Source organism: Peromyscus leucopus, chromosome 23 (genome assembly GCF_004664715.2).
Source record: "Peromyscus leucopus breed LL Stock chromosome 23, UCI_PerLeu_2.1, whole genome shotgun sequence".
NCBI classification, from domain to species: Eukaryota; Metazoa; Chordata; class Mammalia; order Rodentia; family Cricetidae; genus Peromyscus; species Peromyscus leucopus.
This window is the reverse complement of record NC_051082.1, coordinates 4,390,455-4,414,073: the sequence shown is the minus strand read 5'-3', so window position 1 is coordinate 4,414,073 and position 23,619 is coordinate 4,390,455. Positions and strand designations below refer to the sequence as shown.

Here is a 23,619-nt window from a genome sequence, read left to right as displayed (position 1 = left end):
GCCCGGCGCGGCTGCCCGGCCGGCTGCTGGAGGCCCCGGGCCGGGCCCGCGCCGCGATGGCCCTGGTGACCCTGCAGCGCTCTCCCACGCCCAGCGCCGCGTCTTCCTCCGCCAGCAACAGCGAGGTGAGCCGGGCCGCGCCCTCCCGCAAGGTGCGAAGCGGAGGCGCGTCCGCCCTTGGGGTGCGGGCGTCCCCGCGTCCCGGGGACTGAGCATGCGCGGGGTCGGGGTCGCGGGGAGATGCTGCTGCCAGCGCGCCGGGCACCGGGAACGGCTCTGAGTTCGCGCTCCCGGGGTGCGCTGGGGGCCTGGGCTCGTGCTGCTGAGAGTCGGGGTAGATGGGCACCGGCGCGCCCCCGGGTCCCCAGGGCGGCCTGCCTTGGGCTGCGCTGCCCCGGCCCGTCTCAACCCCCCCCCTCCCCCGATGAGCCGAAGGCCTGCGGGTAAATCCCTGAGGACCCAGCCTGCTGCAGGGGACGCCTCGCTGTGCCCGCCCGGACCAGCCCTACAGGCCCAGGAAGTTGCCAGCTGGAATCTGGGCCCTGTCCCCCCGGGTTGTGTGTGTGCCTGCCTGAGACTCGGGCTCAACACCCCCTGTATCCCCGTGTGGTTGGCGTTTGGGTCTCAGTCTAGCCGGGGCTGGCAGGCACGTTTGCTGGGTGGCTGTGAGTTTAAGCCTCCAGGGTCCCTTCTGTCTGAGGCTCTTTCATGAGTTTTATCTCCAGGCAGAAGGTTCTGGTTGCCTCTTCTTTTTTTTTTTTTCTCTTCTTTGCACACAATCAGGCAGGGCAACTGAGAAGTTTAGATTGTAGTAGAGACTCTCTTCCCACACAGCTCGGTTCTCCCACATCAGTTTACAAAGTACTTTTTATCCTCTTTATCTCGTGTTCTTTCTACAAAAAAACTACAGCGGCTTAGGGAAGAGTGTGGCTTCAGGGGAGGGACTGTACCGGCCTTTGCAGCCCCGTTTTCTCTGCCTCCCTCCCTCCCTCCTTCTGCCCCACCGTGTAGCTCTGGTTGGCCTGGCACTGTGTAGACAAAGCTGGACTCAAGCGTGGGATTGGCCGCCTGCCGCCGCCGCCCAGGTGCGGTATTTTAGAAGGGCCCTCCGCACCTGGCTTTCAGCCTGGATTTCTGACCAACTTCCATATTGTTTTTGGTGATTGAACACCTGATCACTTCCTGTTCCTGCCTTAGACACAGTTTTAGGTTTTCAATCTTTTTTTTTTTTTTTAGTTGAGATGTAACTCACAGCCTGTGACTTTACCTTTGGGAAGTATGTAATTCAGTTTTAGTAGGTCACCCCTAAGTCCAGAAGCTTTTCAGCACCCCACCCTCCCGAGTCCCCACCCCCACTCCAGGCGGCCCTTCACAAGCTCCTTTCTCTACATTTGCCCATTCTGTGCATTTCATATAACCAGAAACATACAGTATTGCCTCTGCCTGGCTTCTCTCTCTTAGCACAATGGTTTCAGGGTTTATCAGGTTGTGTCACGAGTCAGTGTATCATTTTATGAATGAAAGATCCATTATATGAAGGTAAAAGTTTTTTCAGGACATTCATTAGGATACTTTTATCATTTTATTATTTTTTAGTGCTAAGTTTTGAAGCAGGGCTGTGTGTGTGTGTGTGTGTGTTCCAGCTCCTGTATATTTTTTTCCAAAAAAATTATTTCAAAGCCAGGTGGTGGTGGCGCATGCCTTTAATCCCAGCACTCCAGCCAGTTGGATCTTTGTGAGTTTGAGGCCAGCCTGGTCTACAGAGCGAGTTCCAGGACAGGCACCAAAACTACATGAAGAAACCCTGTCTGAAAAAACACACACACAAAAAAAATTAAATTGTGTCTGTGTGTGTGTGTCTGTCTGTCTCTGGATGGATGGATGGATGGATGGATGGATGGTTGAATATGTGCATGTGAGTGCAGGTTCCCACAGAGATCTGAAGAGGACCTTGGGTCCTGTGGAGCTGGGGCGTCCTGTTTGTGAGCTGCAGGATGAGGGTGCTGGCATCTGATTTTAGGTCCTCTGGAAGAGCAGCAAGTGCTTTTGACTGCTCAGCTGCCTGCAGCCCTGTCCCAGCCTACATATTAAATTATTACATAAGAATTTTGTTTTGTTTTGTTTTATTTTCAAGACAGGGTTCCTCTGTGTATCCCCGGCTGTCCTGGAACTCACTCTGTAGATCAGGCTGGCCTCGAACTCACAGAGATCCTCCCTGCCTCTGCCTCCTGAGTGCTGGGATTAAAGGTGGGTGCCACCACTGCCTGGCTATATAAGACAACTTTTAAAACCAAATTTCAATGACCAGTTAACAGAGTATAAACTCAGCCAAAGGGCTGGGAAATGGCGAATCCTGAAAGTGGGAGGGAGGGGCCAGGTGCCCAGAGCCCACATATCCCAGGGATGTGAGAGGTGGAGATAGGAAATCCTCAGAACAAGCTACTCGGCCGGAGTGGTGGAATTAAGATTGGGTTTGGTGAGGAGACCCTGACTCAACCTGGAAGACAACGTCATAGTCTCCAGCATCCACACACACATATGTATGTACACACACACACACACACACACACACACACACACCTCTCACACAAGTACACAAAAAGCACAAGCGGAAACCCTAAAATCCCAGACAGCTTTTCTCTAACTTTAGTACGTCAGCGGCATTTGTCTGCAGTGGTAGAACAGACGGGATGCTCCTGGGATGGCGAGACTGCCTCCCAGATGTGCTGAGGCCGGGAGCAAGGCCAAGAGGAGCTAGCAGGTGCCACCGCCTTGAGTTGGGAGACCCGGGTCCAGATTGGCTGTGCCTCTGGCCCGCCCTTCCTCCACTTGGCTTCCTGTCTCGAGTCAGCTCATCTTGAGAGGCCTGGATTACTTCTTAAGGAGGATGGTCTCTGCCGTCTCTTCTCCTCCGGCATTCCTGGCCTTACATCACCTTTCGATGGAAAAACCTCAGAGGGTGGCTGAGAAAGAAATGGCCGTGGTGCCTGTTACACGCCCCTCCCCCCCATCACCACCACTACTTATCAAAACGCCACTTCTCTTATGAGTCAGGGACACAGTCGTTTCCTGACACAGCAAGGCTACCTGCGAAGCCTGGGAAACCAAGCGAAATCACAGCCCTTGGCCCTACAGCAATCCTGCCCTGTCCCGTTTGCACCCCCACCCCCCACCCCCCCACCCCCCTCCGCCTTTCTTTCCTTCTGGATCTTTAATCATCTCATGCTTCTTGTTTCTCCCCTCACCTTATCTGAACTTCCCTGTGAGAACGAGGGGAGCCCAGAAGAAGATACAGCAGCTCCCCCCCCCCCAGTGCATAGTAACATTGTTTTTGACAAATGTACATAGTCCCTCTTTTTTTTTTTTTTTCTTTTTTTTTTTTTTTCTAGGCACAGGCAGGTCTCCAGACACTTTGGGCTGGGCCGGGGCTTTCTCAGCCTCGATGCTGACACCGACACTCGTGGCCAGAGCCTTCTTGTGTAGCAGCATCCCATGTTCCACCCACTAGATGCCAGCAGCTCCCTCCAGAAATGCCCCAGTGGCCCTTGGTTGAACAAATGCTGACGTGTTGATTGTGGCTAGCTAGCTTGCTTCCCTCTGGCCCTGTGGTGTGTGGAGCCTGCTCCAGTTCCTTCTCCCTTACAGCCCCGGAGCAAATGTGGTCCATTCTCAGTGTGTGTATCTGTGAAGTTGTACACGGAATCTTCATGCAGGGAGGATGCGGGGCCTTAGGGCGTGCTCATTCTTGGTCGAAGGTGCCCCCTCTTGCTGTATGGCCCTTGCTGTCTGTTTCCCTTCCTACCTTAGCTCTACACCCGTTCCCTATTGTCTTTGACCGCTGACTGGATTGACTCCAGTCCGGTGTCAGTCTTGGCCATCACACAGGTCCCCATTCTCTTCCATTCACTGGGTACTTAAAAAACATACCAAGTTCCCCTGGGGCAGCCTTGTGTTTTCTTCTCATTTTATGTTTCCTCCCAAAAAAAAATTAGTGATGGGGTTAACATGTATACATTTAGAGTTCAGTGCCTGGCTACCTTCTATGGGATGGCTTTTTTTTTTTTTTATTTATTTATTTTTGACAGGTCCTGCTTGCTAGGTTGTCTGAGCTGCTCTCTTAAATTCCCAGCTCCAGCAGTCCCCTGCCGCAGCCTGTTTCATAGCTGGGATGACAGGTGTGTGCTACCCCCCCCCCCCCCCAATGGATTTTTTTAAGATGGACTGACTAGTGCCTGGCTTGACAGAGAAATAGATTTCCTTACAACATCGCTGTGCCACCCGCCACACACTCACACACACACACACACACACACACATACACACACCGTCTCCCTTAAAAGCAAAACCAACATAAGGCTCAGAGCCAGCCAGGCCAGAGCCTAGAGGGCTGAAGGAATGTGTTGGGAACTCTGCCTCCTAGGGGCTCGGCTCCCAGGCAGCTCTTGATAGACTGTGCCGGGAAATGGGGGGTAAACATTTGGGAACCTGAAAACATGTGGCGGGAATGACTCAGAGGAACAGCGCATCAGGTTGGCAAGCAGAGGGCGGGGGTGTGTCTGTCGCACACGCCAGCCTTCTTCCTGGATGCCTTTATCTTTTCCCGGCACCCGGGGGAGCCCGCTGTCAGGGCCGATGATAGCAGCGACGTCTCGGCGTTGATAGCAGCGGCGTCGGCGTCAGCGGGGTTACATTCTCTTTCTCTCTCTGCAGTTGGAGGCTGGCAGCGATGAAGAGCGGAAGTTGAACCTCAGGTGAGTCCACTTGTGTGTGTTCTTAGGTCTCACAAGCAGGTAAGGAATGGTGTGGCTGGGCTTGGAAAGTCTGGCGTTGACCTGTGGGAAAGCGCCTTCGTGGAAGCTGGGAATGGTGCTGCGTGTTTGGTATCTCACCCCTCGGGCGGGGACGTGGATCGCTTGAGTTCGAGGCCAGCCAAGGCTACCTGGTGAGATACTGCTGTATAGGTGCCTGGTTGTAGTGCACACCTGTAATTCCAGCAGTTGCTGAGGGGTTTAAAGGCCAGCTTGGGCTGCATAGTGAGAACTTGCCTAAAAAAAAAGAAAGAAAGAAGAAATACTATATACATATGTTGAGTTGGATGTGGTGGAATCCACCTGTATCGCACTGAGTCAGGACTGGGAGTTAGAAACGAGCTTGGACCACAGAGTAAGACCCCTGTCTTCACAAACATATAAAGATATAAAGTGGCAGAGCCCTTGCCCACTGTGAGCAAGGCCTTGGGTCCATCCGCAGCGCCACAGTAAATGAAAAAGTTGAGAAGAATCATACTTGTTTAGCTACTCACTGCTTTAGGTGGAGGGCCCACTGGCGATCACACACAGGGCCTCAGGCGTGCTACGCAAATATTCCACCGCTGAACGATACCCCAGCCCTGTGACTGCCTTGATACAGCAGTTGGGAAAGGAGGCAAGTAACTCCTTTTCTGTGCTCTACTCCATTTTCTCTGTTACATTTGTGTGTGTGAGAGAGACAGAGGTGAGAAAGAGAGAGAGAGTGAGAGAGGAGAGAGAGAGAGAGAGAGCTTGGAGCAATCAGTTTTCTCCTCCCATGTGGGTCCCATGGAGAGAATTCAGGTCCTCAGGCCTGGCAGCAAGCACACCTTGGCCGCTCAGCCCTCTCGTCGGCCCCTGATACATCTTCTTGCAGAAATTCCTGTTTGTGTCTAATAACCGATACACGATGCCCTGTTTTTCATCCTGCTTTCGACAAGCTGCTGCTGCTAGTTTTGAAGTCAGAGCATCGCTTCTGGGAAATGGATCCCCGGCTTGCTCTGCCAGTCGGTTCCTGTGAGGTGGGCTTGTGGTGTGAGATTGGGACTGACCTGCGGCTGTGCTCACTTGAAAATGTTCTTCAGGGCTGGAGACGGCTCGGCGGTAAGAGCGCTGGCTGCTCTTGCAGAGGGCCTGAGTTCAGTTCCCAGGACCAACGTGGAGACTCAACCACCTGTAATAGGGATACATGCAAGCCAAATTCTCAGATAATATGTTTTTAAAAAAATTCCCTTAAGATGTAGTCATCATTTACTGTATTCACTCAGGGACACCAAAGTCATCTTGGCTCTTCTTTGCCAAAAATGCAGACTGTCTTCTCTTTGCCCATCTGAAGTCTGAACCAATCATTGAATGTGAATATGTAAATGCAGCAGACAAACGTTCAGGTATTTTTTTTTTTTTTACAAACTTGTATTAATTTAAAGATTTCTTTTTATGTGTATGAGTGTTTTGTCTGCATGTATACACACTGCATTCATGCCTCTGGATGGTTGGGAGCCACCCTGTGGGTGCTGAGAACTGAACCCAGGGTCACCTGCAGGGGTAACAAATGCTTTTAATCACTGAGCCAGTCCCCCCGGGAATTCTTACAAAGAGAAGTCTGTTTTACTGTGGGAGGATCAAGACCAGTAACTGTAAAAAAAGTAAGGGTCTGAAGGGTCAGCCTTTCAGTACTATGCTGGGTTCTGTTCAGTGCTGTGCTCTGGTGGTCTGCTTAAACTCTGGCAGAACAGACCTATGTCTAGTCTGCCTCTGGACTCCGTGCGTTTGAGTGAAGGGAAGGAAGTCTTCTGCTTTGGTCAGGGCCATATTGTTTCTGAGGATGACGTGTGGGGACACCTGTCCCGCAGAAAACAAAGTGGTCGCTGTAGCAGGTGCCAGATCCTCGTCGCTCAGGTTAGGCTGGGAGAAGGGCAAACTGCCTCTCCCGCCCTTGGTGTTGAGCAGCTTGTGGCCCAGAGTAAGGTTCCAGGGCTGGAGATGCTGACTCCCGGGGGCAGTAATGGGCTGCCTGTTGCTCCATGGCGTCCGTGTGTAGGAGGAGGGCCTGTGGAATCTGGATGTTGGGTGCAGGCCCGGAACTGGGAGGAGAACTTGATGAGGGGCGTGGGGCCCCCAAAGCCTCTGCAGCTTCCTGCGCCTGCCTTCTGCAACCCTTCCCTTGGGTCAGAATTCCTTCCACCCTCCACCCATCCCTTCCTCTCTGGGCATCGGGCCAGAGAGAGCCTTGAGCTTGTTTTGTCTTTAATTGCCCTTAATTAGCAGAATGCACCGTGCTTGAAGATGTTGGTAGCGTAGAGAACTCAGAGCCGTGATAAGAAACTGTGTCCCTGGTCCTTGTGTCTTACTAGTGAAAGGGAAAGCTGCCTGGTTTGGAGCTCTGGGGGGGCCTGACACAGGATGAGGGGTGGTGTCCTAGGACACTGACACCTCTATATTCCAGGTGATGAATCCGAAGCTTAAGTCTTGATACTCTGCAAAGTGAACTGTCTGTGGCATGGCGGGGCAAGCCTGTCCCCCCCAGCTCTCTAGAGAGGCTGAGGCGAGAGGATCCCTGGGGCCTGCAGAGTTCAAGGGCAGCCAGGGTTACATCACAAGACCCTGCTGAAAAACCAGGTCACACACGCATGCATTCATGCACGCACGCGCACACATGCATGCACTCCACAGTCAGGCACTGGAGGCAGTACCTCCAGGCTGATGGCCCAGGGGCCCGCTGGCTGTCCAGAGGAGTCAGTTCCTTTGGACCCACAGATGAGGGAGCTGACTGAAGGACTGAAGGCAGTTCCAGAACCAGAACCCAGAACTCCCCTCGACTTCATGGCCGGTAGCTCCTGGGATGTCAGATCCAACCAGGCGGAGCTGGACCCTTCTTCCAACACAGGATCCCAAAGCCATCGAGGCCACAGGGAGAGAAAGCCCCAACTGGAGTGGGATGCGGGGTTCCCGTGTCGGGGAGGGGTGGCTGGCTGGCTTCTGTTTGTGCTACCAGCCTTCCTCTTAGTTTTCTTGACTCACCTTGATGGTTTCCGCCCCTTCTCAGGCAGAGGACCGCCGCCTGCTTTCTAACAAGGAAGTTCTGTGTCTCGGTCTGACCTTTGACACTGCTCATTTGCATGTCCGCGCTCCTCTCTCTAGTCTCCTAGAAAAACAAAACAAACGTGGACTGGTGGACCCGCCCCCGCCAGGTGGTTTTGTTTGAGGCGGAAGAGCCAGGGAGAGATTTTGCTTTGGATTGGTCCAGAATGGTAAACAGCCGTTATTCAGTTTCTGAGGTAGAAGGGAAGCCTGGGAGGCCTGTGGGGGTGGGGTGGGAATACTCCCTTCATCCTCTGCTCTCTGCGATGACAGTTGGACTTCTGTCGCCCAGGGTTCTGCATACTGGTGTCAGCAGCTGTGGCTGGAAGGTTTCAGTGTTACATTGTTGCTGGCATGTGCTTAGGCCTAAGGTTTAGCCAGCGGCGCACAGAATTTTTTCTTAACTGTCATTGATTTACTAGGCGATATAGTATTGTGACGGTTTACCCCATTTCCATTTTCTTACAGATCGCCACAAAGTGTGCACACCTGCATATTTGTTTCTGTGGGAGTGACACCCTCCCCCTGTCCCTATAGATACCGAGGGACAGCTGTGATGGCGTGCTCTTCAGGGTCACGGTAGAGATTAGATTGACTCATCTCTTTGCAGCACGTTGGTGAATCCCATTCAGTCTTGTGGGTCCCCCTGCCTCCTCCTTCCTATGTCTCTTGAGTAGTGCCATCGACTAGACCTGCTGTTGGGCCACCTGTCAGTGCACCCCAGTGAATCCCCCCATGGTCCTTCCCGCTTCTCTCTCCCAGTCCCCCACATCACTGTGTTCTGCCCTTCCTTCCCTCGTCCTGCCCACATACCTTTTCTTTTTGGGAATCCGACAGGACAGCTCCTGCTCCCTGACCCGGTCCCCTAAGCCATGTCCTTTTCAGTAGGCTTCGTTCCTCACTGCCTGCTGAAACGTGTTCTCGTCTCACGTGGGACTGTCGGGGTACCAGAGAGAGCAGGTGGCCCTCCTCTTGTCTGTCTGTGATGGAGGCTGGTCTCCGCCCCTTGTGATGCAAACTCTGTGTGGTTTTTATCACATCTCTCGCTATCAGGGCACTTATTACTGATATGACCGCGTTCTCTTCCCACACATGGCGTTTACACAGTTGAAAGGGAGAAGATCGGACTCTGCAGTTAATTATAGACAAGAGAGGTCGTGGGCTGTGGCTGATGAGCATATGGGGCCCTGAGTCGGGTAAGTCTGTGTGTGGATCCCGGCCCCGCCACCGTACCAAGCTCTTTACCCTGAGAGGCCCTGGCCTCTGTCTCTGTGGGGCTTATCTGTGGACTGGAAAATAGCCTTCTGGCTAGTGGCCTGTGGAAAGTTCCTCGTGTGGGACCAGATGAGTGTTGGTTGGTTATGTGTGACCTTAATGTCTTTCTCGGGTGTGGCCGCCATGAAGGGCTGCTGGCACAGGAGAATGCGTGGGCCTGTATGTATGTGTCCCAGCCTCAGAAGGTCACCGAGGGTGCCCTGGCTAGGAGCAGCCAGCAGCCCACAGCTGGCTACATTCCCGTGAGATGCTGGGGCACCAGGGGTCTAACTCTGAAGACATTTGGAAAGTGACCAGGCATCGAGATGAAGGAGATGCTAAATAGTGCCCACCCCACCCCCAGCCCCATAGTGACCCCCTGGCCTTCTGTATATGTACCTGGCTGCTGGCCTCTTCTGGAAGCAGTGTGATGAAGACCATGGGTGTCGCCGGGCGGTGGTGGTGCACTCATTTAATCCCAGCACTCGGGAGGCAGAGCCAGGCAGATCTCTGTGAGTTCGAGGCCAGCCTGGCCTACAGAGCGAGATCCAGGACAGGCACCAAAACTACACAGAGAAACCCTGTCTCGAAAAACCAAAAGACCATGGGTGTCAGTGAGCGTGTGGTTCTCCCAGCAGTGTCTCCTGGTTCCCTCGCCATCCTGGGAGCCTCCCAGGCTGGTATGGGGCTCAGTAGTTGTGTGCCAAGTGGGGCACTGGGGAGAAGACACGGCTGTGTCACCCCCAGAGTGTGGATCAGAAGTGGGGGGCTCGTCTTTGTTCGAGTGTGTCTGAGTCAGGGCCATAAACACGATTGTTTTCTTTTGTTCGAGCACCTGCCCCCTGGATGTCTGGGTCAAGGCAGCAGGCTTGGCCTTCTGGGTTCTTTTTGGTTTTGGAGGTAAGCCATGAACTCTCTTACCCCTCTCTCTGCCCTTCATCTTGTGGTCTTGGCTTGGGGTTCCCCAGGGGATTCCACTCTTTAGAGCCGCTGGGAGTGTGGCTGCCCTCTGTCCCTGCCCTACAGCGTCCAGCTGGGCTAGCCTGCTCTGCTCTTCAGACCATTTTGCCACTTGCCCTTTGGAAACGCTGCTCTTGGCCTGCCCACTCTTGGGTGTCCCCCTGCTTTGCTCAAGGGTTTATTTCAGAGGGTTTTCGAGCCTCTGTTGACACTCGGCCAGGAAAGTCCTCTGAGGTGTGGACCACCCACTTTGTGCTTCATGAGGGAGATGATGTGGGCAGGAGTATAGGTCAGGGTTATCAGTCACCTGCAGCTGAGTAACAGGTTGCTAGAAACTTAACGGCTGAAGTCATCCATCTGCCTTGTTTGCTCAGTGGTTTGTGGCTCTGTGAGAAATCAGCCCTGCCCAGCAGGGTTGGAGATACTTGAAGAATTCTTCTGACAGGCTCTAGCCTTGGTGCCTGGTGTGCCCTGGGTGGCCTGTGGAGTCCTACAGGTCAGACTTGCTGTCTTATGGACTGTGATCTTGAACTACCCAGGGCACAACAGAGTCTTTTGACATTTCCCTCTGCACTTTGGTGACAGATACCTGGTGGTCAATCTCTGTACACCTGTGTCCCAGTCTGCACACCTGTGTCCCAGTCTGCACACCTGTGTCCCAGTCTGCACACCTGTGTCCCAGTCTGTACACCTGTGTCCCAGTCTCTGCACACCTGTGTCCCAGTCTCTGTGCACCTGTGTCCCAGTCTGCACACCTGTGTCCCAGTCTCTGTACACCTGTGTCCCAGTCTCTGTACACCTGTGTCCAGTCTCTGCACACCTGTGTCCCAGTCTCTGGTCACACCTGTGTCCCAGTCTCTGTACACCTGTGTCCCAGTCTCTGTACACCTGTGTCCCAGTCTCTGCACACCTGTGTCCCAGTCTGGACACCTGTGTCCCAGTCTCTGCACACCTGTGTCTCAGTCTCTGCACACCTGTGTCCCAGTCTCTGCACACCTGTGTCTCAGTCTCTGCACACCTGTGTCCCAGTCTGTACACCTGTGTCCCAGTCTGCACACCTGTGTCCCAGTCTATGTGCACTGTGTCCCAGTCTGCACACCTGTGTCCCAGTCTCTGTACACCTGTGTCCCAGTCTGTACACCTGTGTCCCAGTCTCTGCACACCTGTGTCCCAGTCTCTGCACACCTGTGTCCCAGTCTGCACACCTGTGTCCCAGTCTGCACACCTGTGTCCCAGTCTATGTGCACCTGTGTCCCAGTCTGCACACCTGTGTCCCAGTCTCTGTACACCTGTGTCCCAGTCTGTACACCTGTGTCCCAGTCTCTGCACACCTGTGTCCCAGTCTGTACACCTGTGTCCCAGTCTGCACACCTGTGTCCCAGTCTATGTGCACCTGTGTCCCAGTCTGCACACCTGTGTCCAGTCTCTGTACACCTGTGTCCCAGTCTGTACACCTGTGTCCCAGTCTCTGCACACCTGTGTCTCAGTCTCTGCACACCTGTGTCCCAGTCTGTACACCTGTGTCCCAGTCTGCACACCTGTGTCCCAGTCTATGTGCACCTGTGTCCCAGTCTGCACACCTGTGTCCCAGTCTCTGTACACCAGTGTCCCAGTCTGTACACCTGTGTCCCAGTCTCTGCACACCTGTGTCTCAGTCTCTGCACACCTGTGTCCCAGTCTGTACACCTGTGTCCCAGTCTGCACACCTGTGTCCCAGTCTATGTGCACCTGTGTCCCAGTCTGCACACCTGTGTCCCAGTCTCTGTACACCTGTGTCCCAGTCTGTACACCTGTGTCCCAGTCTCTGCACACCTGTGTCCCAGTCTGTACACCTGTGTCCCAGTCTCTGTACACCTGTGTCCCAGTCTCTGTGCACCTGTGTCTCAGTCTGCACACCTGTGTCCCAGTCTGTACACCTGTGTCCCAGTCTCTGTGCACCTGTGTCCCAGTCTGTACACCTGTGTCCCAGTCTCTGCACACCTGTGTCCCAGTCTGTACACCTGTGTCCCAGTCTCTGTACACCTGTGTCCCAGTCTCTGTACACCTGTGTCCCAGTCTCTGCACACCTGTGTCCCAGTCTGGACACCTGTGTCCCAGTCTGCACACCTGTGTCCCAGTCTCTGTACACCTGTGTCCCAGTCTCTGTACACCTGTGTCCCAGTCTCTGCACACCTGTGTCCCAGTCTGGACACCTGTGTCCCAGTCTCTGCACACCTGTGTCTCAGTCTCTGCACACCTGTGTCCCAGTCTCTGCACACCTGTGTCTCAGTCTCTGCACACCTGTGTCCCAGTCTGTACACCTGTGTCCCAGTCTGCACACCTGTGTCCCAGTCTATGTGCACCTGTGTCCCAGTCTGCACACCTGTGTCCCAGTCTCTGTACACCTGTGTCCCAGTCTGTACACCTGTGTCCCAGTCTCTGCACACCTGTGTCCCAGTCTCTGCACACCTGTGTCCCAGTCTGCACACCTGTGTCCCAGTCTCTGTGCACCTGTGTCCCAGTCTGTACACCTGTGTCCCAGTCTCTGTACACCTGTGTCCCAGTCTCTGTGCACCTGTGTCTCAGTCTGCACACCTGTGTCCCAGTCTGTACACCTGTGTCCCAGTCTCTGTGCACCTGTGTCCCAGTCTGCACACCTGTGTCCCAGTCTCTGTGCACCTGTGTCCCAGTCTGTACACCTGTGTCCCAGTCTGTACACCTGTGTCCCAGTCTCTGCACACCTGTGTCCCAGTCTCTGTACACCTGTGTCTCAGTCTGCACCTGTGCCCCAGTCTCTGTACACCTGTGTCCCAGTCTGTGCACCTGTGTCCCAGTCTGTACACCTGTGTCCCAGTCTCTGTACACCTGTGTCCCAGTCTGCACCTGTGCCCCAGTCTCTGTACACCTGTGTCCCAGTCTGCACCTGTGCCCCAGTCTCTGTACACCTGTGTCCCAGTCTGTGCACCTGTGTCCCAGTCTGTACACCTGTGTCCCAGTCTGTACACCTGTGTCCCAGTCTGTACACCTGTGTCCCAGTCTGTACACCTGTGTCCCAGTCTCTGTACACCTGTGTCCCAGTCTGTACACCTGTGTCCCAGTCTGTACACCTGTGTCCCAGTCTCTGTACACCTGTGTCCCAGTCTCTGTACACCTGTGTCCCAGTCTCTGTACACCTGTGTCCCAGTCTCTGTACACCTGTGTCCCAGTCTGCACCTGTGTCCCAGTCTCTGTACACCTGTGTCCCAGTCTCTGTACACCTGTGTCCCAGTCTGCACACCTGTGTCCCAGTCTGTGCACCTGTGTCCCAGTCTGCACACCTGTGTCCCAGTCTCTGTACACCTGTGTCCCAGTCTCTGTGCACCTGTGTCCCAGTCTGCACACCTGTGTCCCAGTCTCTGTGCACCTGTGTCCCAGTCTGTACACCTGTGTCCCAGTCTCTGCACACCTGTGTCCCAGTCTCTGCACACCTGTGTCCCAGTCTGTACACCTGTGTCCCAGTCTCTATACCTGTGTCCCAGTCTCTATACCTGTGTCCCAGTCTCTGTGCACCTGTGTCCCAGTCTGTGCACCTGTGTCCCAGTCTGTACACCTGTGTCCCAGTCTGTACACCTGTGTCCCAGTCTCTGTGCACCTGTGTCCCAGTCTGTGCACCTGTGTCCCAGTCTGTGCACCTGTGTCCCAGTCTGTGCACCTGTGTCCCAGTCTCTGTACACCTGTGTCCCAGCCTCTGTGCACCTGTGTCCCAGTCTGTGCACCTGTGTCCCAGTCTCTGTACACCTGTGTCCCAGTCTGTGCACCTGTGTCCCAGTCTGTGACACCTGTGTCCCAGTCTGTCACTACCTGTGTCCCTTGTCACCTGTGTCCAGTCTGCATACCTGTGTCCCAGTCTGTACACCTGTGTCCCAGTCTGTACACCTGTGTCCCAGTCTCTGTACACCTGTGTCTCAGTCTGCACACCTGTGTCCCAGTCTGTGCACCTGTGTCCCAGTCTCTGCACACCTGTGTCCCAGTCTCTGCACACCTGTGTCCCAGTCTCTGCGCACCTGTGTCCCAGTCCGCACACCTGTGCCCCAGTCGACTTAGGATCCTCTTGTTAACAAACACCTCCTGAGCCTACTTCGTGCCAGACTCTGTTCTGGCAGCTGGGGTTATAGACATGGGCAGCATGGATCTGCCTTGTGAAGTACTGGGAGACAAGACGAGGAGGAAGATAACAGGTCCGGGAATGGTGTTGTCACACTCACGAAGGAGAACGGTGCAGCGGGGTGGGAGGCTTAGGCCACACTCCATCCTGCTGTTGGCTTTGTGTCCAGTAGCTCATCCCATTTACACACAAGTCTTGTAAGGAGAGCACCGTTCTGAGTTCCGCCTAAAGCAAGCATTTGCTCGTGGGGTAGCCAGGGCAAACCATGCAGAAATACCATCCCTGTGTTTCCTGGGAGCCTGTGTGTGGGCCCTGGGCTTGAAGCGGCGTCTCTTCTCATGGCGTTCTGATAGCACGTGGGTCGGTTACTTTCCTTACCGATGAGACAAAATACTTGACGAAGCAACACACGGCGGGGAGGGTTGATTTTACCTCAGTCTGGAGGCGTACAGTCCCGCCATGGTGGAGAAGGCACAGCTGTGGCCAGCTGTGTGGCGGTAGGAGCGAGGGGCTGCCTGCTCACATACAGTAGATGAGGAGCACTGAACCAGAATTGCCGCCTGTCTGTAACCCTGAAGCCCCGCCTCTGGGCCCAAGGGCCTCTTGTCCCAAAGCCTTCCATTCCAGGACAGTGCTCCTGAGGCCGAGGGGTCAAACTCGTGAGCCTGTGAGGCATTTCACATTCAAACCTCAGCAGCGCGGAGGGAAGCTGTGCACACGAGGTCCAGCCAGGTTCTGGAGGTGACGCCACACCCGGAGGCCTGCGTGGTGCCCTCACTGCAGACACGCCGGTTTGTGTTCGGTCTGCGTCTTCTGCACCCCGACACGGTGTACTTGGGGAGGTCAGAGGGAAACTTTTGGACATCTTCTCTGATCTCCGGGGATCTGACTTGAGTCATCATGCTTGAAAGCAATCGCCTTAACCATGAGCTCTCTTGACAGCCCAGAAGATTTTATTTTAAACTCAGAATTTATATATGAAACATTTAAATTTAGAGCGCCATCCTACAGTGGGGACCAAGGAGGACAGAGGTGAAGAGTTAAATTGATTCTGCCAGAGCTTTAATTAAATCCATTGTTGCAGTTAAAGTGAATTACACTTCAGTGGGTTTCATTAAACTTGTGAAACGCCAATCCTAGGACTTTAAGAGAACGCCAGGGGGCCATTCTTATCCCGTCCACGCCACTCTGCGCTGCCTGCATTCACGAGTGACCGTCGCGGTTTTCGTCCTCCAGTGAGGCGGTGAAGCCAGACACGGCGGCACATTGCCTGTGGTCCCGGGGCTTGGGTTGTGGAGGCAGGAAGATCCAAAGTTCCGGGTCAGTTTGGGCTGCATAGACGTGGTCTCACAAACTAGAGAAATGGGGGAAAGACCCTGGGAATTTCAGCCCTGGAGCCCACGTGGTGGACGGAGAGAACCAACTGCCCAGCTCGACACAGGCTGTCCTCTGAGCTCTGCACGCGTGCCTTGACAGTCTCTCTCTCTCTCTCTCTCCCTCCCTCCCTCTCTCTCTCTCTCTCCCTCTCTCTCTCTCTCCTCTCTCTTCTCTCTCTCTCTCTCTCTCTCTCTCTCTCTCTCACACACACACACACACACACACACACACACACACAAAAGAGAATTAAATACTCAAAGAGAGAGAGTGATGAGAAAGTACCAGAAGGCCGAGGATCTTGTGAAGGAGATGTGTGCCATGCCCCCTCAAGCCGGTCACTTCACCTCAAGGACAAGATTAGGTTCTAGCTCCTAAAGTCTCCAGTCACCGGTCTCATTCTGTGTGGTTACCACCGTAACTGCTCCATGAGGGAGCTTCGTGCCAGCCTCTGTGTGTCTGTGTTGAGCTTCTAATCATCCTCTAGACTTGTAACACGTTCAGGAGTTCGAGTCCCACCGTGAACGAGGTCAGAAATTTTCGATGTGTTGCTGGGTCAGGGTCCTGGTCCAGTTCAGAAGGACCTGGTTTGACCACTGAGCATTTGGACTGTGTGTTCCCACCAGGAACCCTTGGCTGCCCCTCAGCTGGGCGCAGAGGCACCAGCTGTCAGGAAGGACTCGAATCTTAGGGCTCATCTGTGGTGTTTGTGGTCCTGTGGGCAGCCCTGGGTGCCGGCAGCTCTGTGATGATGATGGGGTGGTCCCATCAGCGCCCCAAGTTTGAGAAAGGGAGCAGCAGGAGTAATGAAGGAGCCATTCTGCAGGGGGGGGGGGGCGCCAGTGAGCCAGCCACCGGCTCCCATTCCCGGAGTGCTCAGTGTGAGATGCTTCCACAGGGCAGATGCGGGACCGCTCTGGCTGTCCTGGTTCAGTGTGTAAATGGACGGCGGCGTAGACACATGCTTGGCAGCAAATAGACCAGCTCTGTGTGGGCCCAGCAGGGTCTCATCGTTGGGGTGTGCCACATTCCTTTAACCTAACCTGTGCGGCTGTGACCTGGGTCAGCCACCTGCTAGCACCTCACTGAGAAAAAGCCCACATCCCCAACCTCGTTAGAGAGGGTCCTGTCCTGGTGTGGTGTTGCCCTGCCTTGGTGCAGAAGAGCGATTATTGTTGTCGTCCTCGGTGTCGCCAAGAACCACTCACTCCTGCTCCGCTGCAGCTAAAGTCCAGGTGATTTCCCCCGGGAAGAACCCGGACAACCAGGTGGGGCCTGTGCGGGGAACCCCAGTGCTTGGACGCTTCCTCCCAGGTTCTGCCGACTCATGACCGTTCCTCCCAGGTTCTGCTGACTCACGCACGGTTCCTCCAAGGTTCTGCTGACTCACACTCTTATCTTTCTGAGCTTGGAAACGGCATTCTCATGCACCTTTGTTTTTACAGATTTACTTCCCTTTCTTTTCTGGATTAGCTATTTAAATTTCTTTCTTTTTTTAAAACTATTGTTACAATATTTATTTATTTATTTATTTATTTATTTATTTATTTATATAAATTTATATTTATTTATTGCCTGTATGTGTGTGTGAGCCGTTGTGAGCCCGTGGCACAACTTACAGGAAGCAGTCAGGACAGTTTGAAGGAGTTCTTGTCGTCTACCATGTGGGTCCCAGGGATTGAACTCGGGTCGTTGGGCTTGGCAGCGGACACCTTTACCCCCTAAACCATCTTTCTGGCCCTTAAGTGGCTACTTTTGGAGGTGTTTTTTAAAAGACTTAAGAGGTCCATTAGTTGTGAATTGACTCTGGCTGTCTCTGCTGAGGATGCCCTATGACCGCAGAGTTCACTCCCAGGCATGGGCTGACCATGAGTTCTCTGGGCAAGTTTCCCAAAACCTGGACCTGATACGCATGTCTGCAGAGCTCCCATGGGCATGGGCTGTGGTGAGCAGAGCTGGTAGCCACCTTGTGTTGGTCTGCTGCAGGTACATGCCTGGAGTTGAGGCCACTGACTGTGTAGCAGCGCCGTGTATAGCTCAGTGGTGGATCACTTGTCTGACATACACAAGGCCTGGGGTTCGGTTCTCAGTACCTCCCCAAGGAGCCCACTTCCAGGAATGCCTGATCAGCCGTCCTGTGTGTATGGGACAGCGTCCCATACAGAATAGCAACGAGTGAAGCTACCTGGCGATGGGGTGTGTTTTGTTGGGTATTTGCTTGGTTATCAGTGAGTGTGTGTTCAGTATTTGTGGGTTCTGCATTGAGTGCTGGGGATACTGTGTTGAGTAAAAATGGTCTCACCACCCCCCCCCCCCCCAGGGATAGCTGAGGTCATGTCAACCACAACTCCTTCTAAAAGAGTTTCGAAACATCTTACCAATTGGTCCATAGAGCACAACAGAGCTTAACATTAGTGAGGGGCCAGCGAGATGTCTTGCTGTCAAATCTGATATCTAGAGTATGTGTGCACTCACGTGTGTGTGCTTGTGTGTGCGTGTGTTGTTGGTTATTTTTTCTACTCTTTTGCTGTTTGGTCTTTGGTTTTTGGGGGACCTGCCACCCAGCTCCCAAATAAATCACAGAGGCTTATTCTTACTTATAAATGCCCAGCCTTAGCTTGGCTTGTTTCTAACCAGCTTTCCTTAACTTTAAATTATCTCATCTACCTTTTGCCTCTGGGCTTTTTTCTTTCTTTTTTTTTTTTTTTTTTTACTTCTGTAAGTCTTACTCTTACTCCATGGCTGGCTGTGTGCTGGGTGGCTGTGTTGCTGAGTGGCTGGCCCCTAGCATCTTCCTCTCATTATTCTCTTGCTCCTTCTCTTTCTTCCTCTCCTCCCACATTTCTCCCTCTATATATCGTCTCTGCCTGCCCGCCCCACCTGTCCTTTCTCCTGCCTAGCTATTGTCTGTTTGGCTCTTTATTAGACCATCAGGTGTTTTAGACAGGCACAGTCACACAGCTTCACAGCTAGACAAATGCAGCAAAAGAATGTAGCACATCTTTGCATCATTAAATGTTCCACAGCATAAACAAACACATCTTAAAATAATATTCTACAACGTGTGTGTGTGTGTGTGTGTGTGTGCGCGCGCGCCTGCATGTGGCCTGCATGTGTGCCTGCACGTGTGTAAGGAGGAGGAAATAAAGTGGGGAACCTTACGGGAGGAACTTGGGACACACTGGTAGTTCCCAGAGGAGTTTGGCTGCATGTCTGACTTCAGGTTTTCTGGTCATCAGAGCCGAAGGAAAACATCGGTTGCCTGACTAGTGGTACCCTTAGACACCAGCAAGTCAGACCACCAGGTGTGATGATGTATAGCTGTCGCCCTAGCTACCTAGGAGGCTAGAACAGGAGCATCCCTTGAGCTCACTGGTTCGAGACCACCCTGTGTGAAAACCAAAGCTCAAGCCTGTCAGCTCCTGGGAAGGATGCTTCCTATCATCCCGTATCATCACACCTGGAGATACCCAGAGGGAGACCCAGGAGGATGGCTGTGCAGCAGGTTGCCTTAGGTGTGGCTCTGAGCACTGATCTTGCCCATCCTGCCAGTTAACCAGGGCAGCTTTGGTCCTGAGAGGTGAGGACAGCAGCCAAAGCTGCAGCTGCCCCAGACATCGCGAGTGGGGTGCTGAGATGCTTCCTGACAGGTCCCATCACTCTGCCCCTCGTAATGGGAGGTTGTGAAGTTCAGATCCCCCCCCCCCCCCCCCCCATCCACTGGTCCAAACCTGTGGTCTCAGAGCAGGAAAGTGGTGAAATCAGTTCTTACATAGACCAGGAAGAAGCTCTCGAAGTCTGAACTGTTAGATCAAGCAGAAAACTCCAGCTTGTGTGCCAGGAAACATCAAGTGGAAAAAGAGGGCCCAGGCAGGAGGCCACTAAGCCTGAAGGTAAATGACCTGAGTGGTGGAAAGGGAAGCTGTGATATATGCCAGTTAAAAAAAATGATCATCTGCCAGGTGGTGACGGTGCATAGCTTTAATCCCAGCACTCAAGAGGCAGAGGCAGGCGGATCTCTGAGGTTGAGGCCAGCCTGGTCTACAGAGTAAGTTCCAGGACAGCCAGGGCCACACAGAGAAACCCTGTCCCGAAAAACAAAAAGGACAATATGGTGGTGCACACCTCTCATCCCATCCCTTAGGAGGTAGAGGCAGGAGAATCAGAAGTTCAAGGCCAGCCTGTGCAGCACAGCGAGGTGGTATTTCAGAAAACAAAATGAAACAACCAAGAGATGATCTGGTAGTTGGACCCGAGTGTGGCTCAGCTGTAGAACTATCTTGCTTCCAACCTAGGGTTCAGTAACCCTGAATGGGTGGGACATGGGGTATAAAGTTGTTTGTTTTATTAATTTTGAAATCATTTCACACTTACAGAAACATTATTTCAGTGACTACCTTTGTAGAAGAGAGTCCAGGTCAGGGTTTCTCACTGCACTTGTCCTTTCCATCTGGAACATTCCATGGTCTTTGACTTTCATGACCTGGACACTTTGTATCCAAGACCATATTTTTTTGTTACTGTTGTTATTGTTACTTTGTTTTGTTTGTTTGAGACAGGGTCTCACTATGTAACCCTGCCTAGCCTGGAACTTCATATGTAAACCAGGCTGGCCTGGAACTTACAGACATCCTCCTGCCTCTGCATCTGGATGCTGGGATTAATGGTGTTCCTTGATGAGAGCATAATTTAGTAATAATGCCCTTTAAGTGACTGTGTTAGTTCCTTGTGATTAGGTTTGTGTTGCAGTGTGTGAAGGAGACCGAGACCAAGCTCTTGACCTGTGGGTTGCTGGACCGTGAATCCCCCCCCCCATGGTATGAAGTCTTGGTGGCTGTATCCTTGGGAGGATACTTCCCAACTGTGTTAATATCCTGTCCTCTGGAGGTACTTTCCAATTTAGTAAATTAGTTTGTTTGGTTTGTTAATGATGATAGATGTTTTTCTTGAGACAGGGTCTCATGTAGCTCAGGCTGGCTCAGACTTGCTGTGTAGCAGAGGGTGACCTTGAACTCTGATCATCTTGCTTCCCTCACCCAAGTGCTGGGGTTCCGGGTGGGGTGTGCAGCCCCACACCTGGCTTGTGCGGTGCAGGGCTTTGTACTAACTGAGCTACATCCCCAGCCCTCTGGTGTATTTGTTCAGTACAGTCTGTGCTTGTGTTTTTCTAGCTCATTCAGTGTTTTCAGATCTGTTACTTATGTTAGTGCCTGGGATAAGTGGGTGTGTCTTGGCCCCCGCATCCAATTATCAAGTTAAAAATTACTGGCAAGGCAGCAGTTTACAACCAGTGGGTCAGGGAACAGGATGTGGAACTCGGACTCGGACTTTGACCTCGCACAAAGGACTGGTCCAGAGAAGAGCTGTGATTTTCTCTGTCAAGCACCATGTGGGGAGGTGGGTGAGGAGTCTGTGCGCAGAGCCCTGGAGTAGACAGGTTTCTGGGGACCACAGGAGAGGAACGGCAGAGGATGCGCCGAGGGGTGTGGGAGATCCTAAGTCAGAGCCCGACTCCAAAGTCAGATGCGTGGATGGTACGCTACATGGAAAGGCTGATTGTGGCTGCTGTAGGTAGGTAGGTAGCTCAAGTTTAGTTCTAGATGGCTGCACATGGTAGAAAGCTCTGGGGCTGAGGAAGAGTGTGGACAGCCATGCTTAGGAGCCGTGCAGCCCTGCTTGTGGCCAGAGACAGGCAGAATGCTCCCATTCCTTGTTGTAGCAGCTAGTCTCGAGTGGAGGCTGGGTGCTGAGGGCTGACGAGTACTCAACAGGCATTCCTACTGTTATCTCCTTTTCTTTCTTCTTTCTTTTTCTTTTTTTCTTTTGGAGACATTGTAGCCCTTGATGGCCTGGAATGTGTGTAGATCAGGCTGGCCTCAAACTCAAGAGACCCACCTGCCTCCGCCTCCCAAGTGCTGGAACTAAAGGTGTGACTACATACCATCGATTAATGAAACACCCATTCAGTTCTTTGGGCACGCTGACCGGATTTGAGTTGTGCGGTAGGTTTCTTATGCTAGCATGCTGTACTCACAGAAATGAAGCAGGCCAGCGCCAGGTGGTCCTGCAGCCTGAGGAAGGAAGGATTCTTGGAAAGCTTGTGCCTCACCGACTAACGAATGCCCTGTGGGGCCTCACACCACAGAAAGCCACGAGTACCTGCGACAGCTGAGATCATCCATTTTTGGAATTTTTGAGTTGTTTAAAAACTCCTGCCTTCATGTTCCTGCTGATTCTGGCTGGCCGGGTTGCTTCTGCTGCTGCAGAGAGAGCCCCCAAACAATGCAGCCTTTATACCTCAGCCCTCGGTAGAAGACTTAGGGCCCGGCCTGCCCGGTGAGGTCCAGTGGCAGGCCTGAGGGCTCTTGAGGGCCACGGGGGACGACCTTAAGCTTTGCAGAGCTGTGTCCGACTCACTGGCCGTCTCACCTGAGCAGAGACCAAAGTCTCGCTCCTGTGGCCTCGCTGATAGGTCCTAGCTGCCTGCTCCTGCCAGCTGGGATGAAGGAGGGCTATGTGGCTGGCCCGGAGAATGTCTCCAACTGTCTGCAATGCCTCTGGACATTCCTTCTCTCTGAGGGAAGCCTACGCCTCCAGCCAAACAATACACGGCTCAGCACCAAAGGCATTAGCAACTGGCCCTGCCAGCATTTTTTCTGCCATAACCCCTTTCCAAAACACCGTGCCCCACAGAGAACCCCAGTGTCCCCCCTCTCCGGGACCCATTTGGGGCATGGGTTGAAGATGTGTCCCCAGAGCTTGTTTTCTTACACTCTGAAGAAGGCATTTGGAACCAGACTCTGCCATGGGTGCTTGAAGGCAGAAAATAAAGATGTCTAGGGCAGCCGGAGTTCTCTGTGACATTGGACATCAGGAGGATGCCATGGAGAAACTGGAGAGGACTTTCCATCCCATTCGCAGCCTTTCCCTGATCTATCTCCAAATAGTCTCCATCCTTCTTTACATCCTGAACTTCACGTTGCCAGGACCGGGGGCTGTGAATCCATCTAAATGCCCCAGTGTCCCTCAGCTGTGGGACAGAGAGCCCTGTCGTCCTGGGGATGGGGCAGGTGGGGAATTGAGCTGGAGCATTTCAGCCCCTCCTGCTCCTGTTTTCCTGCACAGTTCCAGCAGTTGGTTCTTCTCCCATCGTGGATCTATTGTCAGAAGAATGGCATTGTAGAAATTAGGTGTAGAGGTGGAGGGTGAGCTCTCTAGACTGCAAGGCACCCTTCACGGTCACTCCCAGTGCCTGTAGGGACCGTGCACGCCGGTGCTGAGAACTTCTTGGCGCTGTACCACCAGCCAAGGGTATGGTTCACAGCTTTTCACATGCCACAGCTTGAGTTTACTCGTTTACTCGGTGATCAGGGTCTGAATAGCGATGAGAAGCCAGCCTTGAACACTCGATCAGCATATCCCCGCTGCTCCCACGGTGTCTCCCCATCCCCTGCTCAGCGAAGAAGGCCTGAATGATGTATCCTATCCACAGCCGTGGTGGAGGTGGTGGTGGCGGCAGTGGGCAGATGATGTGACCGGTCCTCTGCCTTTTGGATTATCCCCTGGGCACACAGATAGTCCTTGGCGTTCTGTAGCCAAGTCTTCCTAGCCTGGAGTTGTTTCTCTGGGCCGTTCCTCGGCCCTTGCTCTGTGTTCTGCGTCTGGATGTTCGGAAGGGGGGCCAGGGACACAATCTCTGCCGCCTGTTCTTGCTGACGCTGTGGTGGGCCACCAGGGCAGGTGTGGGCAGAGACTGCAGCTGTGCCGTGGTGCAGGTTCTTATCTGGGGGAGCAGGAAAGCCACCACCTCGTGGTTGAGACGGTGGGTATGGGGCACATGGATGGGAAGTCAGTCCCAGCGGTGAAGATGTGTGTGTGTGTTTCTGGATGAGCAATGGTTTACACATCAGCTGAGTCAGGAGTGTGTGATTCACTTATTCCTCCAGTGAGGGCTAAATGATCGTTTGGAGCTGGGAGAGGCTTCCGGACAAGACCTTCCAGGGGCTCCTGCTCAGTACTCCTTCCCTCAGGGACTGGTCC

At 53.3% G+C, this 23,619-nt stretch overlaps 1 protein-coding gene across 1 annotated transcript in view; it reads left to right on the top strand.

The window, feature by feature from the left end:
* Positions 1–23,619, top strand: part of Ssh1 (slingshot protein phosphatase 1) — a 60,065-nt gene continuing 36,446 nt past the window's right edge. Inside the window, 2 exon segments of the mRNA XM_028861678.2 lie at positions 1–125; positions 4,711–4,751. Coding sequence (XP_028717511.1) covers positions 57–125; positions 4,711–4,751 — 110 coding nt within the window. The 5' untranslated portion in view covers positions 1–56.